At 50.0% G+C, this 14,927-nt stretch overlaps 1 protein-coding gene and 1 long non-coding RNA gene across 2 annotated transcripts; one reads left to right on the top strand and one right to left on the bottom strand.

Moving 5' to 3' along the window:
- Positions 1-1,392: 1,392 nt before the first annotated feature.
- Tob2 (transducer of ERBB2, 2) lies at positions 1,393-12,595 on the bottom strand. Its single transcript, XM_085832015.1, has 3 exons — positions 11,993-12,595; positions 11,407-11,730; positions 1,393-5,033 (listed from the first exon to the last, which is right to left on the bottom strand). Exon 3 carries the CDS (start codon positions 4,929-4,931, stop codon positions 3,894-3,896), a length of 1,038 nt encoding a protein of 345 aa, XP_085688141.1. The 5' UTR covers positions 4,932-5,033; positions 11,407-11,730; positions 11,993-12,595; the 3' UTR covers positions 1,393-3,893.
- On the top strand, positions 11,669-13,092 carry LOC147000731 (uncharacterized). The gene is made up of 2 exons (XR_015045647.1): positions 11,669-11,741; positions 11,957-13,092. It is a non-coding gene; the product is annotated as an uncharacterized LOC147000731 (long non-coding RNA).
- Positions 13,093-14,927: the final 1,835 nt, after the last annotated feature.

Here is a 14,927-nt window from a genome sequence, read left to right as displayed (position 1 = left end):
CGCTGTTCCAGAAGCCTCAGCCCCTGGGCTGGGGCTGGGGCATCACCCATACCCTTCGTGTCCAAGTGTGGGACATGGAGTGGAGCAGGTGATCATGATACCTGCTGAGTCAAGACCTGTGTTTACATAAACAGCCCTGCCGACGACAGGCAACTGGACCTGAGGCGTGGGGCAGGCTGGCCTTCTGTCAGGACCTCTGCAATTGGCCCTGTGTAGACCAAGATCTCCCTTTGTTCCACAGGCTCTGTGGAAGGAAAACGGGTTGATATCAGTGTGGCTAGGACCTTGTCTTAGTGGATGTTCGATTGGAGATTTTTTTTTTTCTGAGTCAGGGTTTCTCTGTGTAGCCCCAGCTGTCTGGAACTTGCTCTGTTGACTAGTGTGGCCTCAAACACAGAGATCTGTATGCCTTTGACTCCCAAGTGCTGGGCTAAAGGTGTGCACCACCACCGCCTGGTTGGTTTGAGGTTTCTAGCTATAGTTCAGGTTTGGGTGGTGAGGGCTTGCCCACCTTGCCCCAGATTTTCTTCCCTGGTACTCAGTTCGATCAATTATCTTGAGATGCCACACCTGTGAAGGCAGGCGATTCATAAGGGCCTGCCACTACCCACTATTGATGGACTGAATAAGAAAGTCAGATAAGACTCACCACCTCAGCTGGCTACTTATTAATTTCGTAAAATTTAGAGAAGGAACCTAACTTGGAAGTCACTTCTAAGCTTTAAAATGGATATAATGTCTTTCTCATGGGCTGCCCTGAGGACGAACTAATTCAATGATAACCCCTTCTCAAGCACCAATCCAGTTCTGGGGCTTAGACAGCAGCAATGTGCACCAGGTTAGGGAAGAAAAAACATGTCCTCGGGGCCCTGGGACAAAGAGATGGCAGAGACCTCAAGGAAATCAAGTAATGGCAGGTGGCTGCTTTTGAGCCCCTGGCTTACTTCTGAAAGCCATCTCACCTCTGGGGTGGCACTGGCTGAGAACCCAAGCATTAAACTGATGAATGGAATCTGGTCTGGTCTTAATGGGCCCGAACTAAAGACAAAGCACACAGAGGAGAGATCCAAGCAGGGAAAGAGTCACCCTTACATCCTCCCTTCAAGACACAGGTGGCTCCTTAGGAACCCTCCCAGCCCTGGCAGCACAGCTCAAGCTGGGGGACCAGGGGTGGAAGGGGTGGGGTGGTGGCAACAAAGGCAGCTCCTGCTCCTAACTCAAGACAACAGCTTGTAATGTGGGAAAGGACTGTGGTAGGGGGCACGCCAAAGGGATATGAGGCCAAATGTGTCTACCCAGGTGAGTCACCATGAGGATGAGGGACAATCTCCTGAGGCCCACAGAAGGGGCCATCTCAAAGGGACCCCAGAAACACAAACAAGTAGGCAGAAGGCTATTATATATCATGCTTTTAATACAAACTTAAAAAAATCTGGAACAATATAAACTGTACAGATTTGATCAATCTTTGTTTTGAAACTAAATCTCTAAACACACCAATGTCTCATTCCAAAATATTGCACAATGTTCTGAATACAAAATGTCTTGACTGCATTCTTCCTTCGCTAGAGAAAAAAAGGTCGCCCCGCTCCCGGGCTCCTCTCTATGGCTGCTTCAGTGCCTGCTCCCATCTCTAGGGGGAGCTCTAGAGACTACAGCATCAAGACAGAGACAGCTTGACTGACAGCTGACATTCTTGACAAGCTTATCCACCTTTGTTTTGCTCCTGGGTGAGAGGGATAGAGAGGATGGGGAAAGGGGTGGAGAAGGTTCTATGTTCCTATTTTTTAAAGTTTGTTTTTCCTGAAAAAATATTGGTTTCTCTCCTCTTTTTAAGAAAAAATCTTGAAAAGAAAAAAATTACGTTTCTTACATTAGAAATATACATATATTATTTATATACCTCTTACATTTTACAAATGTAGCAAATTATTCAATACAAACGGACACCAAAAAATGTAAAAAATAAAAAAAAAGTTCTTCTACGAAACCAGGTAAATTAGTGCAGTTTTCTTTCTTTCTTTTTTTTTTTTTCATTTAAAAAAAAATTAAATAAAATAGAAGCAAAAATGCCTAGATTTGCGATGAGACACTGAACTGGGCCCAAGAGCCCAGTCCAGGAGTCATGTTCCTGAACACTCATTTTTCTTCCTATTTCAAAAGACACAAGGGGCTTGGCTCCAGTCTCCCCATGTGTGAGAAAAGAAGCTGTCTTGGGTGCAGGCGGTACCTGTGTTCCTGTGGGAGGAGGGGCTGGGCAGGGGGGTAAGGCAACACCCAAATTGTCCCATGGAGGTTATCTACCTGGGACTGTCACCTGTGTGGGCACTGAGAATGATGGGCAAGCTGGAGAAGACTCAGGGACAGGTGGTGCTAGGCTGAGAAGGCGGGGCCTCGCCCTGCTTGGGGAGGTAGAGCTGTAGCCCAGTGCCAGGAGACAGGGTTGGCAGTGTCTGTCCGGGCTGAGCTCACTGCCACAGCAGTTCCCACCTGGGAGTCCCTGGGGAGAGTGGAGTAAGATGGGTGCCAGGGGCTTTGGTGCTTTCTGGTGCAGGAGCTTCTCCTCTGCCCAGGAGATATCTCAGAGCCTCAAGGTCAAGTAGTGCTAGGTGAGGGCAGACAAAGTATGGCAGGAGATAGGAACCAAGAAGTTGCAGATGGGTGCAAATGCATTTACACCTACAACCAAAAAGCACTGCCTCAACTGAAGGCTCAGGATTGCCCACCACAGGCACGGACTCCAAATTCTCTCCCCATCCCTCCGCTGGGCTCAGGCCACGCAGCGGAGTTGCTGAAGTCTAGGGACTCCTCTCAGGCATCAGGCTTGGGGATTCCTCCCGCCCTTCAGAGTTATTTTTGTTTTTGTTTTGTTTTGTTTTTTTGGTTTTGGTCAAAACAAGTGCAGCTCCCTCTGCAGTCTGGGAAACCAGTTTCTTATGCAGTGCTGTCACCTGGGGTTTCTCAGGCTTAGCCTCGTGTCACCCCCCCCCCCACATACTTCCTTACAAAGAGACAATCAACCCACCCTGGGTCCACCCCCCAACCTTGTACATAAATAAGCACGTGATAGAACCCAGGACCCAACTACAGAGGGAAGATCCGCGTGGCTTGGGATCCCGGAGGACACGACAGCAAGCCACACACTCACAGGCATGAATGCATACATGAAAACATACACTTACCCCACCCTCTAAACTCTGCCCTATCCTCAGGCTCAGGGAAAAGCTGTGCTGGAGAAAGAGGCTGCATATATCTGGTCCAGGCCAAGAGCGGGTGAGGGATGGGGCCACAGGACAGAGAAGAATTTCAATTAGAAAAAGTGCTAACCTCCCTATAGTCACAGACATTAGCTTTAGGGGGAGGGTGTCAAGTGGCCAGTCAGCAGCTTCCTGTGGCCCAGCCTGAGAGAGAGTTGAGGCTAGGGCCAGACTTATTTGGGTGGCAGGCCCTGAGAAGACAGCTAGTTGGGGTTTGTGGACACGGGGTCAGCCTCTCCCTGTTTCAGCTCTTCCTTCCCGGTGAGCCTCAACACACTGATCCCAAAGGGGCGTGAGGGAGGGAGTAGGGAGCAGCAATTCACATCTGGACCACTCTTAGCACAGGAAACCACTAATTAAAGTTGTCATATAGAAAACTACATGTAAAAAAAAAAAATTACAAAATCCAAACCAACCAAATGAAATCAGAGGCAGGCAGAATAGTCAGGGGCCGAGTCCAACACTTGTTGCTTCGGGAGCCCCTCTTACTCTGTGCCTGGGTGAATCCTTTTCCTAGCTGGGAGAATGAGAAGACTGGAATCTTTCTGTACAGTTTTCTTTCCCTCTTGCGTTTGGGCCTTTCCGTTCACTTGCCTGCGGTCGTGTGTGCTCCTGGCCTGGCAGATGGGAAGACGGTCAGTTGGCCAGCACGACAGGCTGGAAGGGCTGGTTGGGATACTGCATGGTATTCAGGTTGTAGCTGAGGCCTTCCACAAAGGGTGATTTCTCCAAGAACAGGCTGTTAGCACCGCCTCCGAACACCTGGGACACATCAAAGCTGCTGCTGTTGCAAGTGCTGGCTCCACCACTCCCGAAGGGGGCCGCGGTGCTGGTGCTCGGGCCGTCCACCCCATCGAAGAAGAGGCTGGGTGAGCCGCCACCATTGTACACAAACTCCTTGGCATTGGGGGAGAGCTGGGACTGGGGGGCCGGAGTGGCTGGGATGAAGTTCAGTGAATGCATAGACAGAGAGAGGCTCTTGTGTTTCAGCAGGTTCTTTGTGGGTGAGCGGGCCATGTGAGGCTGCTGTGGCGGCGGCTGCTGGCCACCCGTCCCGCTGCCACCCACACTCACACCGCTAGATGCCCCACCACCCTTCTTCATCTTAGTGGAACCAAATTTGGTGGCAGCAAAAGAGGCAGTAGTGAAGGTGATGGGCTGGGCAGACCGGGGGATGAAGGTGGGGCTGGGTGACTGGCCAAAGGACGGCGAGGGAGAGCTGGACAGAGAGCTGTCCTGGCTGCCGATGGGCACAAACACCTGGGCGTCAGGGTTGAAGCTGCTCTTGATCTCTTTGTCCAGCTCTGGGGTACCACCCGCCTCACTGTCACCCAGGTACAGGACCTTCACGACTCCCTTCTCGCCAATCTGGTAGGATACCTCGAAAGGGTCAATCCAGACACTCAGCTCTTCGGGCACGTTGGCACGCACATCCTCTACGGCTAGGCCGCTCCGCTTGGCAGCCAGCTCCACCACAGGGTCTACCACTTCCCCAATGTGGACACAGCGGAAGCCAGAACCCTTCAACGGCTTCTCCGGGTACCAGTGGCCCTCATATTTCTTTCTCAGAAGCCGCTCTAGCTCCTCCCCAAACAGGTCTGCCCTGCGGCGGGGCAGCTTGTTGTATAAGTAGGAGATGATGAAGTTGAGGGCCACTTTGATCTCCAGCTGCATGGCCCTCTTCTAGGCCGAGATCCTGCACGCACAGGACACGTGCACAGCCCAAGAGCAGAGCGGCGGAAGGAATAGGCGAGGGATCCTGGGATCCAGAGGCTCCTGGAGGAGAGGAGAGAAGCACGGTGACTATTTGTATAGAAAGGCCCAGCACACACTGCCTGAGCCATGCCAGCAGGGTGACCAGTGACAGAGCACAGCAGACACCAGCTTTGATCACACAGATCTACTGGTGTGTTCCTTGTCTTACCTTTTGATGCTCTATAGCTCTGGTTGGCCTATAACTCACTATGTGGTAGACCAGGCTAGCCTTGAACTTGCTGTGGTCTTACCTCCCATTCCCTGAGTGCTGGGACTACAGGCCTGCACCGTCACTCCTGGCTTTGGACATGCCATTTCTCATAAACCCTGGTTTCCTCATCTGTAGCCTGAGGTTCAAGGATAACGCTCTCCCCTGTACTTGGTACCCAGTACGCGCTTAAAATAGTAATATGCTTTCTACCATTTTGAGAAGTCAAGACAGTATAAGAATGACATCAAATAACGAAGAAATAAAACCAGGCCCCCAATCCAGTTGGATGCAAGAAGGTTCTTGCTGTCTCTGCAATGTCTTCATCAAGTTGTGCCCTGAAACTGTCACAGGCGAAGACATAAGTTTCCATTTTTTTTAGCTGCCCTCCTTAACTTGAGCAAGACACAAGGTCACTGAACATGAAGGGGCACTGCCAGCTTTTCTCTGGGGCTTGGACTCCAGTCATATCCACCTAGTTAGTACCATGCACCCCATAGGTGTACATGCTTTGGGGCTCAGTCTGAGTTTTCAGAACCAATTTAAGAACCCAGTAAGCTGAACAGAGCTTATAGGTCCATCCAGCCTCCAGTAATGGGGACAAGGCCATGATCCTTCAGAAAAAAGATAAAAATCTGTTATAACCACAGTCTGTCAGCCACAAGGGAGCTGCGGGACCAGGGGCGCCCAGGGGAAGGGCAAGAAGCAGGGCCTTGGCGGCTGGCAGGGCAACAAGGGAGACAGCAGTGTGGCCTGAGGGAGTCTCCGCGGTTTCTGGCAAGGTGGAAAGGGATGAAGATGGCAAAGGAAAGGAACTTCCCATCACCCACAGCTTCCAGCTGGGGACCGTCATCACCCAGTCTCCCAGGGACCGTCTGACCACCTGTCCTTGGCACCAGATCAGATTTATCAAGTGTTTGGAGAACCCCGCAGAGGAGATGGCCCAGCACAAACACTCAGATTGTTATTTTGGGATTCTCTCAGAGCCAGATCCCACTGAGGTCAAAAAGCTTTATTCCCTACATCTGGGCAAGCCTTGTGTTTCAGAAAGGTGATCTGTGATGGCGCCAATGATCTTAATCTCATTCCCCCCCCCCCCAAACGATGGCCTCTAGACTCCAGCTCCGGGAGACACTGAAGTGAAGAGTCCCCTCCATTGAGGGCAAAGCCGGAGCACGTCTCTAGTTAGACTGTTAGGCAAAGCCATGCTGTGACCTCATCAGAGACAGGGTTGACCAATGTCCCACCAAGGGCATCTTTTGTCCTGTGTGAGGAGACTCAGGGCTGAATTTTAATTAATGATTAACGTTCTTTCTAGTTCCAAAATGGAGTCTCCAGACACTAGTGGTAGTTTTGAGAACCTTGAGGGTTTTTTTTTGTTTTTGTTTTTGTTTTGTTTTGTTTGTTTGTTTTTTGGTTTTTCGAGGCAGGGTTTTATGAACACTCACTGTCACACATTTTCATGTTAGTTGCCAGGCTCTCATGGGCATGCTTAGAACTGAATCTTCAAGGAGACTTCTGGTGCGCGCGCATGTGTGTGTGTGTGTGTGTGTGTGTGTGTGTGTGATGTATACCTGGGAAGGCACGCAGAGTCAATCTACAGCAGGAAGTGTAAGCGCCTCACTGAATCACTCTCAGTCCAAGGCTGAGAAACAGAAAGGAACCGCTGCTCAGAATTCAAGGAATCCTGACTCCCCCTTAGCCTGGCCTCCACACAGGTCTGCTAGTTTCTTCAAGTGTCTACGCATGACCAAAACAGATTGATTTTAGGATCATTTTGGGTTTAAAAAGAATGGTTAAACAGAATAAGGAGTGTCACACGCTTTTAATCCCAGCATTTGGGAGGCAGACAGGTATATCTTTGAGTTTGAACAGGCCAGCCTGGTCTATATAGTGAGTTCTAAGATAGCCAGGGCTATGTAGAAAGAATGCCTCTAAAAGAAAGGAGAGGGCTGGTGAGATGGCTCAGTGGGTAAGAGCACCCGACTGCTCTTCCGAAGGTCCGAGGTTCAAATCCCAGCAACCACATGGTGGCTCACAACCATCCGTAACGAGATCTGGCGCCCCCTTCTGGAGTGTCTGAAGACAGCTGCAGTGTACTTACATATAATAAAAATAAATCTTAAAAAAAAAAAAAAAAAAAGAAAGGAGAAAGAGATAAAGAAAAAAGAAAGGAGAGAAAAAGGGGCTTAGTTGACGAGAATCAGGGTCATCATCAGATACAAAGCTCAAAACTGAGTACTATGGGGGCATGGTGATGTGAGCCCATAAACTCATCACTTGGGAGGTAGGAGCAGAAAAACCAGTTCAAGGACAGCTATACTAAAGCAAGAACTCCTATGTTCAAGCAACTCATGCCTTCTGCAATGATCGTTTAAGAATGAAGGTTCAGGGCCTGGAGAGATGGCTCAGAGGTTCTGAGTTCAATTTCCAGCAGCCACATGGTGGCTCACAACAGTCTATAATGAGATCTGATGCCCTCTTCTGGCCTGCAGGCATAACACTGTATACACAATAAATAAATTTAAAAAAAGGGGGGGGGGCTGGAGAGATGACTCAGGGGTTAAGAGCACTGACTACTCTTCTAGACTTCCTGAGTTCAATTCCCAGCAACCACATGGTGATTCACAACCATCTGTAATGGGATCTGATGCCCTCTTCTGGTGTGTCTGAAGACAGTTCCAGTATATTCATATAAAGAAAAAAAAACAAAAAAACAAAAAAAGTTCAAGGTTCTAGAGAAATGGCCGAGTAGTTAAAACTATTCACTGCTCTACCAGAGAACCCGAGTTTGGCTGCCAGCACTCATGCCAGGCAGCTCTCAACAGCCTGGAACTCTCCCTCCAGGGAATCTAATGTCTCTGGTCTCCTCAGCCACCTGCCCTCACGTACATATCTGTGAAGATACACAGATCTGTGCATAATTAAAAATAATAAGTTAGAAAAAATGGAGGTTTGAAAGGACCTCGGTGGTCCACTGAAGGTGTCCAACATGAGGAGACTAAAGGAGAATGTCTCTGGAAAGGGCCTGCAGTTACAAGTGGTATTTTCAAAGGATTTTTTGAAAAGTAAAACAGATTCAGTGTCAATGTGATACTGTCTTAAAAGCACTGTAGGCTGGTGAGATGGCTCAGTGGGTAAGAGCACCCGACTGCTCTTCCGAAGGTCCAGAGTTCAAATCCCAGAAACCACATGGTGGCTCACAACCATCCATAATGAGATCTGACTCCCTCTTCTGGAGTGTCTGAAGACAGCTACAGTGTACTTACATATAATAAATAAATAAATCTTTAAAAAAAAAAAAAAGCACTGTAGAGTCTCTTAAAACGAGCCTCTTAGTTATTCTACCCGGAAGGGCTTCTACACCTTTCTAGATGTAAAAACTTTCTCAAGTCTTGCTGTATAATTGCCTTCCAGTTACCTCTGTACCCCTGAACAGTACAGCCTCAGAAAGGAAACATTCTAAATGTAGGCCAAAGTCACTGAAATAAGCCACTCACTCCAAACTACAATGGAATTGCTGTCATCAGCCCTGCCTAGAAAACCCGCATCCGTGGCATAAGCAACCGGGTCTGCCCATCACTTTATATTTCAGAGGTGTTTTGCACAGACAAGGACTCAAAACGCCTCCTTCCCCTCTCTAACTGGAGGACATGTCAGGCCAGATGGACAGTGTGGAGCCTTACAAAAAGGCCAGGCGAGTAGAATGAGATCCTCTGCTCCATCAGCTCAGACTCTAATTTTGACTTCGAGAAGCTTACAGAGCAGAGGATTAAAGTGCTGCTACTGTCCTGTCTTCAGCTAAAGATAGGCGCAACCATTTGGCGGAGTTTGTTTTTTTAGAAAGTGATGGGCAAATTATAGTCCTTATATATAAAATATTTATGGAAGTACGTTAAGATTGGAAAGCTTAGAAATAACTACCCTTTCAAAAAAAAGAACAAACAGATCTGTTAAGCAGCTGCAGTGGACTCGGATCTTTTTTTTTGTTTTTGTTTTTTTTTCAACAAAACACTAGAAAGATAACGAAAGAAAGAGCGAGCGAGAGAAGCAATGTTGTAGAAAGGGCGAGGAAAAGGAATCTATACCTCCCCATAAAAAATTCAGGTATCTCAAATTCCCAACATCCTATAATCAACCTGTCTCCGTGCTTCAGGTAAATGTGGGTGGGTGGGGGCATTTTAACGCGGTCAAGAAGTACAGCCACAGTGGACAGCGACAGCAAGGCTCAGCTTGCTTCCCAGGGATCAGTCCTTAGCTCTTATCCTGGAGGCAGCGGCCCAACGGGCAATATAGATTGCAGCCTTCCAGGGTATTTGCAGTGATGAGCGCATCGGGCTTAGACCCCATATCACAGTCCAAGGCAGGGCCCTTCAGGGATCTCAGGGGCCCCAGGCTCGCCTCACTCAAGGCGGTACCGCTCAGCACTCTGGGAGACGTAGTCCTCTGGCCTCCTGGCGAGGCTAGAGACTCGTGACCTACTTTTCGAGCACACTACACTTCCCTGTGTACTATGCGAGGGCCCAGCCTGATGGACCGCGCATGCCCCGCTCTAGGTCCTGGCCAAGGGTCCGAAGCCCAGGAAAAAGTTTCCGATGCACATGCGCACTGCAGCGAGTGGGTGCCCCCCCCCCCCCCCCCGCCAGAGACGTTTGGCATAAATCTGCCCATAAGGCCTCTCACCGGGTATCCTTTCTCCCCACGTCCTTGTTCAGGCTAGACTCCAATAACTCCCCTTTTCTTTCATGACCTCCTAAGCTTACTCAATTGGGGTTCTGCAACTAAGGGGTTTTTCCTAGATGAACCAGGTGGGCTGGAACGGATAGAGCCACCGCTCTGGCCCCAGCCTCTGGATCTCAATGGAGTGTCGCTGTCTGTGGTAGATGTAGGAGCAGTGTATTCAAGAAGAAAGGAGCCCTTTTCACCTAATACTCAGTAGGCTCCGCTCCAGCACCTCCACAGCCAGGAAGGGAATGGCAAGCATTAGATTCGATTCTCCAGTCCTGTTGGCCAAGCCAAAGAAATTTCTAGTAGAGCTGTGAGGAGGCATCCGGTCGACAATAAAGCCCAAAGCCAGTAGTGCCCAAGCCTTACCCCACTTTTAATACAAATCTGAGAAACCAGACCCAGGTAAAGGAAATGGGAAAGGTTCCCAGGCAGGCAAGCAAAATCTGTACATCTGAAACCCGGGCATCATCCAATACTCAGAAATTCTGAGTCTCCTCCCCATTACAAGGCCTACCCTAGGACCAGACTTACCAGATCCTCAGCAACCCTCCCCGGCAGGGTGTTAAACCTCCCTAATCCTGCCTCCCACACCAGCTGTTTTCCCCAGTGCTTAAGTGAGGCATTGGGGGCAGGCGCTCAGGCAAGCAACAGGATTTTTATTGTTGTTAGGAAATCAAAGAGAAACCAAACCCTCCCAGGCCAGGGTGGATAGAAAGGGGCGGGGGGGGGGGAGGTTAGACACCGAACTGGCACCGGAAACCCTGTCTGCTGATCCCAAAGCCTGCTGTGTGAAGTTCTGGTTGCTCCCAGGGGAGGGGGATGGCTTGTAGACTGTTCCTCTGTTCATTTTCCCTTTTCCCTCCTTAGATTTTGGTCAAGGGCGGAGTACATCCCCCTCAGACAGAAGGGGAAGTTTAGGAATAGAAGAGATCAAACACAATTAATATACTATCCGACAGGCTCTTTGGGTACTTTTTTCCCCCACCTACACAAGTATATAAAGAGCTCAACCTGTAATGAGTTCTTGCTCGGCAACCCAAGGGCAGTCTCCACTAACCAGCCCTGTCACTAAAAAGGGGATGTTCAAATTTCCCATCTCACAGGTTCCAAAGGGTCAGAAACAGACTGTGTTAATAATCACCACCCCGCACACGTGAAAGGCAGCCGAAAAATAAGGATAGAATCCCCTCCCTTCCCCTAATTTATTTAACTCTGGCCAGAGTTTGGTTTCTTGGGGGGGGGGGGGGGGACCAAGGAAAACATAACGAGTGAGGCGTGAATAAATGGGGAAGGAGGTCAAGGAGGAAACGCTCTCCTCTTAGGAGAGGGCCGCACTCGAAACTAGGTACCCCAGGATCAAAGAGAGTGATGGAGAGCGAAACAGGGGCGGATCCGGAGAGGGGCAGCAGGGGAGTGGACCAGTGTGGGCGTCCCCCGCCCGCAAGCCCGCGCACTCACTCGGGTCTCCGCGAAGGGTCCGCTCTGCAGGCCGCGGGACGGAGGTCTCTCTCCCAGCTTCCCGGGCGTCGCGAGGCTGAGGGCCACGGTGTCCTTTTACGTCGTTGAGGGTAGAGAGGGACGAGGACCGAGCTCATGTGATTCTTTCCGCTGTTTTTGGAGGTCGAGCTCGGCGGCGACGGCGCGGGGATGGCGGACCCGAGGATGGCACCCGTCACGCGGTGGATGGAGGCCAGCCCTGGATGTACTCGTCTGGCAGGTCCTGTCCTTCTGGCCTCTCGGTTCCCACGACACTCGGTCTCAACGACCTGCACCTTCCCGCGCCTGGGCCCGAAGTGAGCAAAGTCAATGAAAAGTTTCACCCTCAGCAACCCTGCGCATGGATCTGCTTTCCCCACCCCTGCGTGATGCGTCCCTCCGCCCTGCCGGGGCGGGGCCGGGACTACTTTTCCTCCTTTGGCATCTTTAACCCCTCGCAGCCCAGTCGTAGGTTGGGATTCCAGGTTCTGCGGGAAGTGTAATAGCGATCTTCTCACCTTGTCTCCTCTAGACCCCTCCCTGCCGCGTCCTCAGCGGGGCTGCTCACCCTCGGAATCCTTCTGAGCGCCTTAGCGCCCGATTTCTTCTCTTAAGACTCCAAAGCAGTCTGAGCTCGCCATGTACGTTTTTTTCTTTTTTTAAACCGGTGTAGACCAAGCCCGGGGAGGGTAGGGACAGACCTGGAACACAGCAGGCCAGTAGGAACTAGCCTGGGACACAGTGGCTGTTGCGGGTAGGGGCTGGCATCACCGGGTCCCTGAGAACTCCAAACCCTAGCCCCAGCTCTCAAAGTTCCCTAAGACCTAGACGGCAAGACTCTCCAGTTCTGACGGTCCCCGTGACTTGAACTCCCCGGTTCCGATTTGTTCATTCTGAATTTGGGGAGACAGTGGCACGATGCCACCTCCAGGAAGGTTCTGGATCTGAGTCTAGGCTAACCTGAGTTTACCAGTGTCGCCCTCCTGGTGGGGACGTGGAAGATCGAAGGGAAGAGAAGGGAAGGGTGCAAGAAGATCGAGGGTTAGAAAAAAGAGCGGAGCACTAGTTAATCATGTACTCCCAGCCCGGAAAGTTGGGTCCCAAACACCAGATAATAGGGCTGGCCACGCGCGACCGCCGCCCCTCTGCTGTGGTCCTCGAGCTCTCTGGAACAGGCTACCCACGCACAAGAGAGCTTGAGAGCCGCGCTTCTTCTAGCAATAGTCGCAGAAGAAGCGCCAGCCCTGGCAAGGTGAGCAGGGTGTTCATTCAGCCCGACAGCACCAGGCGGCGGCGAAGCGAGGCGCACCCGGGCCCGGATTTTGGTCACGCTCTTTCTACTCTGTGGCTTTGTGACAGTGCAGGCTCAGGGATGAGGGGGTCTAGGATCTGTGGAGGGTTGAAACCCGAGGAGAACTGGACTGTCAGACTAGGCTGGAGGACCGCTGGCCTTGTGTACAGTTCCTCTAGTCCCCGCCTTAGTTCGCCTATTTTCTGATTCTCCAACCCCTCTTCTTTTTTGGGGGGGTGGGGGTGGGGTTCGAGACAGGATTTCTCTGTATAGCTCTGACTGTCTTGGAACTCACTTTGTAGACCAGGCTGGCCTCGAACTCAGAAATCCGCCTGCCTCTGCCTCCAGAGTGCTGGGATTAAAGGCATGCACCACCACGCCTGGCCAACCCCTATTCTTTATTCACGTCTCTGAAGGTTCCGGTGCAACGGCAGTCTCCGAACCCACGTGGGGCGGTGAGATCGGAAAGTTTCCAGTTATGAACTGTGTGCGTTTTATTTTCCTTGATCACGTAGGCAAGAGCAGAGATCAACGGAGGTATAGAGATTTAAATACGCTTTCCTAGACAGGAGGAGAGAAATGCCGGGCGGGGAGGGCAAACTCCGCGGTGCCAGGATGGCAGGAGGAAACCTAAGCGCGTGTGTCCCATCCCCCACGCTCCGGGGGCTTCTCCTGGGACTACTTGTGCGTCAGCAAGCGTCATACATGCCCCCCTTCACTTCACCCTTCCCTTTTAGCAGCCCTGCCTCCCCTCCCATCAGAGTGTTCCATCTAATGCTGTGAGACCGCCCACAAGGATGAAAGCTAAAAATAAAACAGATATGTTAGCAACAGCCCTCCCATTGGCCGTCAAGCAGAGAGAAACGTCTGATTGGGTTTTGGATGCCGCTTCTGGTAAGCAAACGTTTGTACCCTTTGGCATCGCAAGGGATGCTGGTATTTGTAGTCTATCATTAGAGGCGGCCATAGAAATAGGTGGGTTTATATTCCGGTTCTGCCACCTACTGTGTGTTTTCGATTTAATGCAACAAATATTCTTACGTTGACAAAGGCGATTATTCATTTCTAAAAACATGAAAATCTTGTGATTAATCAATATTGTGTGTGAATCCTGCTTCAAATAGGTCAGTCTCCCTCTCGGAAAAAGTACCTGAATTTGCAAAAACAGTTTATATTTTTCATCATGATAAGTTAGCCAAATTGCAGCCTATAAACACTAGTTGGTGAGCATTTCCCAATGAGAAATATTCCAAGACAGAATGATGAGAAAGGTTAGGATGAGCTGGAACGAATTGTCGAAGAGTATCTCAAGGAAATGCTTATACAGATTTTAAACAAGAAAATGCAGATACAAGTGGAAGACCTTGAGTCTCTGTATCCGTGCTTTTATTTGAATCAGCCTTGGGCAGGTTTACACACAACAAAAACCCTGAAAAAAAATCGCGTCTCCTTAGTAAATGGGGGTTTTGAGGAAAGGCTGAGCCTATAAATAGGAAAGGATAAAATAGAGCGAGGTGATCATCCTTAATTACTGCTGCCTCAAGTTACGTGGTAAGGAGGAATCTTCTTCTTCTCTTCCCCAATGTGTAATTTCATCTTGCCAGGGCTTAATTGTAGACTGAGTTACTACTGCAGCATTCCAGAGTCCCCTCCCATTTGAGTAAACACGTCTTGGGAAAGGCTGGCACCTGGCTTTCACCAGGCTTTCACAGAGGCCAGCTCTGGCGACTGCAGGGTGGGAGCAACTTCCCCTCTGAGAGCAAAGCAAGTCCTGCCAGATATTTTGGCGCTAGCCACAAGCAGAGCTGCTCATGATTGGCTCAATTAACCTGAGGCCAGTCACAATTTCATACACACAGACTGAGGTGAAAACGTTAGACTGTTTCTTCAGAATTATCCAATAGTATCTTGGTTGGATTCTTCCCATCTTCTGCCACAGATAGCAGAAGAAAGGACAGTCGAGACAAAATCTGAGTGTGAGACTCTTAAGTCCATCCTGGTAAAAAAGAGAACAAAGCTTTCTTTCGTTTTTCAGTTTCTACTACTTTATTTATGCATATGAATGTTTTGTTCAAACGCATGTATGTACACCCTGTGTGCCTGTCGGATCCCTTGGAATTGGGATTATGATGGTTGGGAGCCATGATGTGGGTGCTGGGAATCAAATCCAGGTCCTTTGCAAGAGTAACAAACACCCTTAACCACTGAGCCA

This window comes from Mus caroli, unplaced genomic scaffold (assembly GCF_978045245.1).
Source record: "Mus caroli unplaced genomic scaffold, Mus_caroli_1 scaffold_16, whole genome shotgun sequence".
Classification (NCBI taxonomy): Eukaryota; Metazoa; Chordata; class Mammalia; order Rodentia; family Muridae; genus Mus; species Mus caroli.
This window is presented reverse-complemented; position numbering and strand designations above follow the sequence as displayed.

Coding starts and splice junctions, on each gene's coding strand:
- Tob2 (XM_085832015.1), bottom strand. CDS start 4,931: ATGCAGCTGGAGATCAAAGTGGCCCTCAACTTCATCATCTCCTACTTA.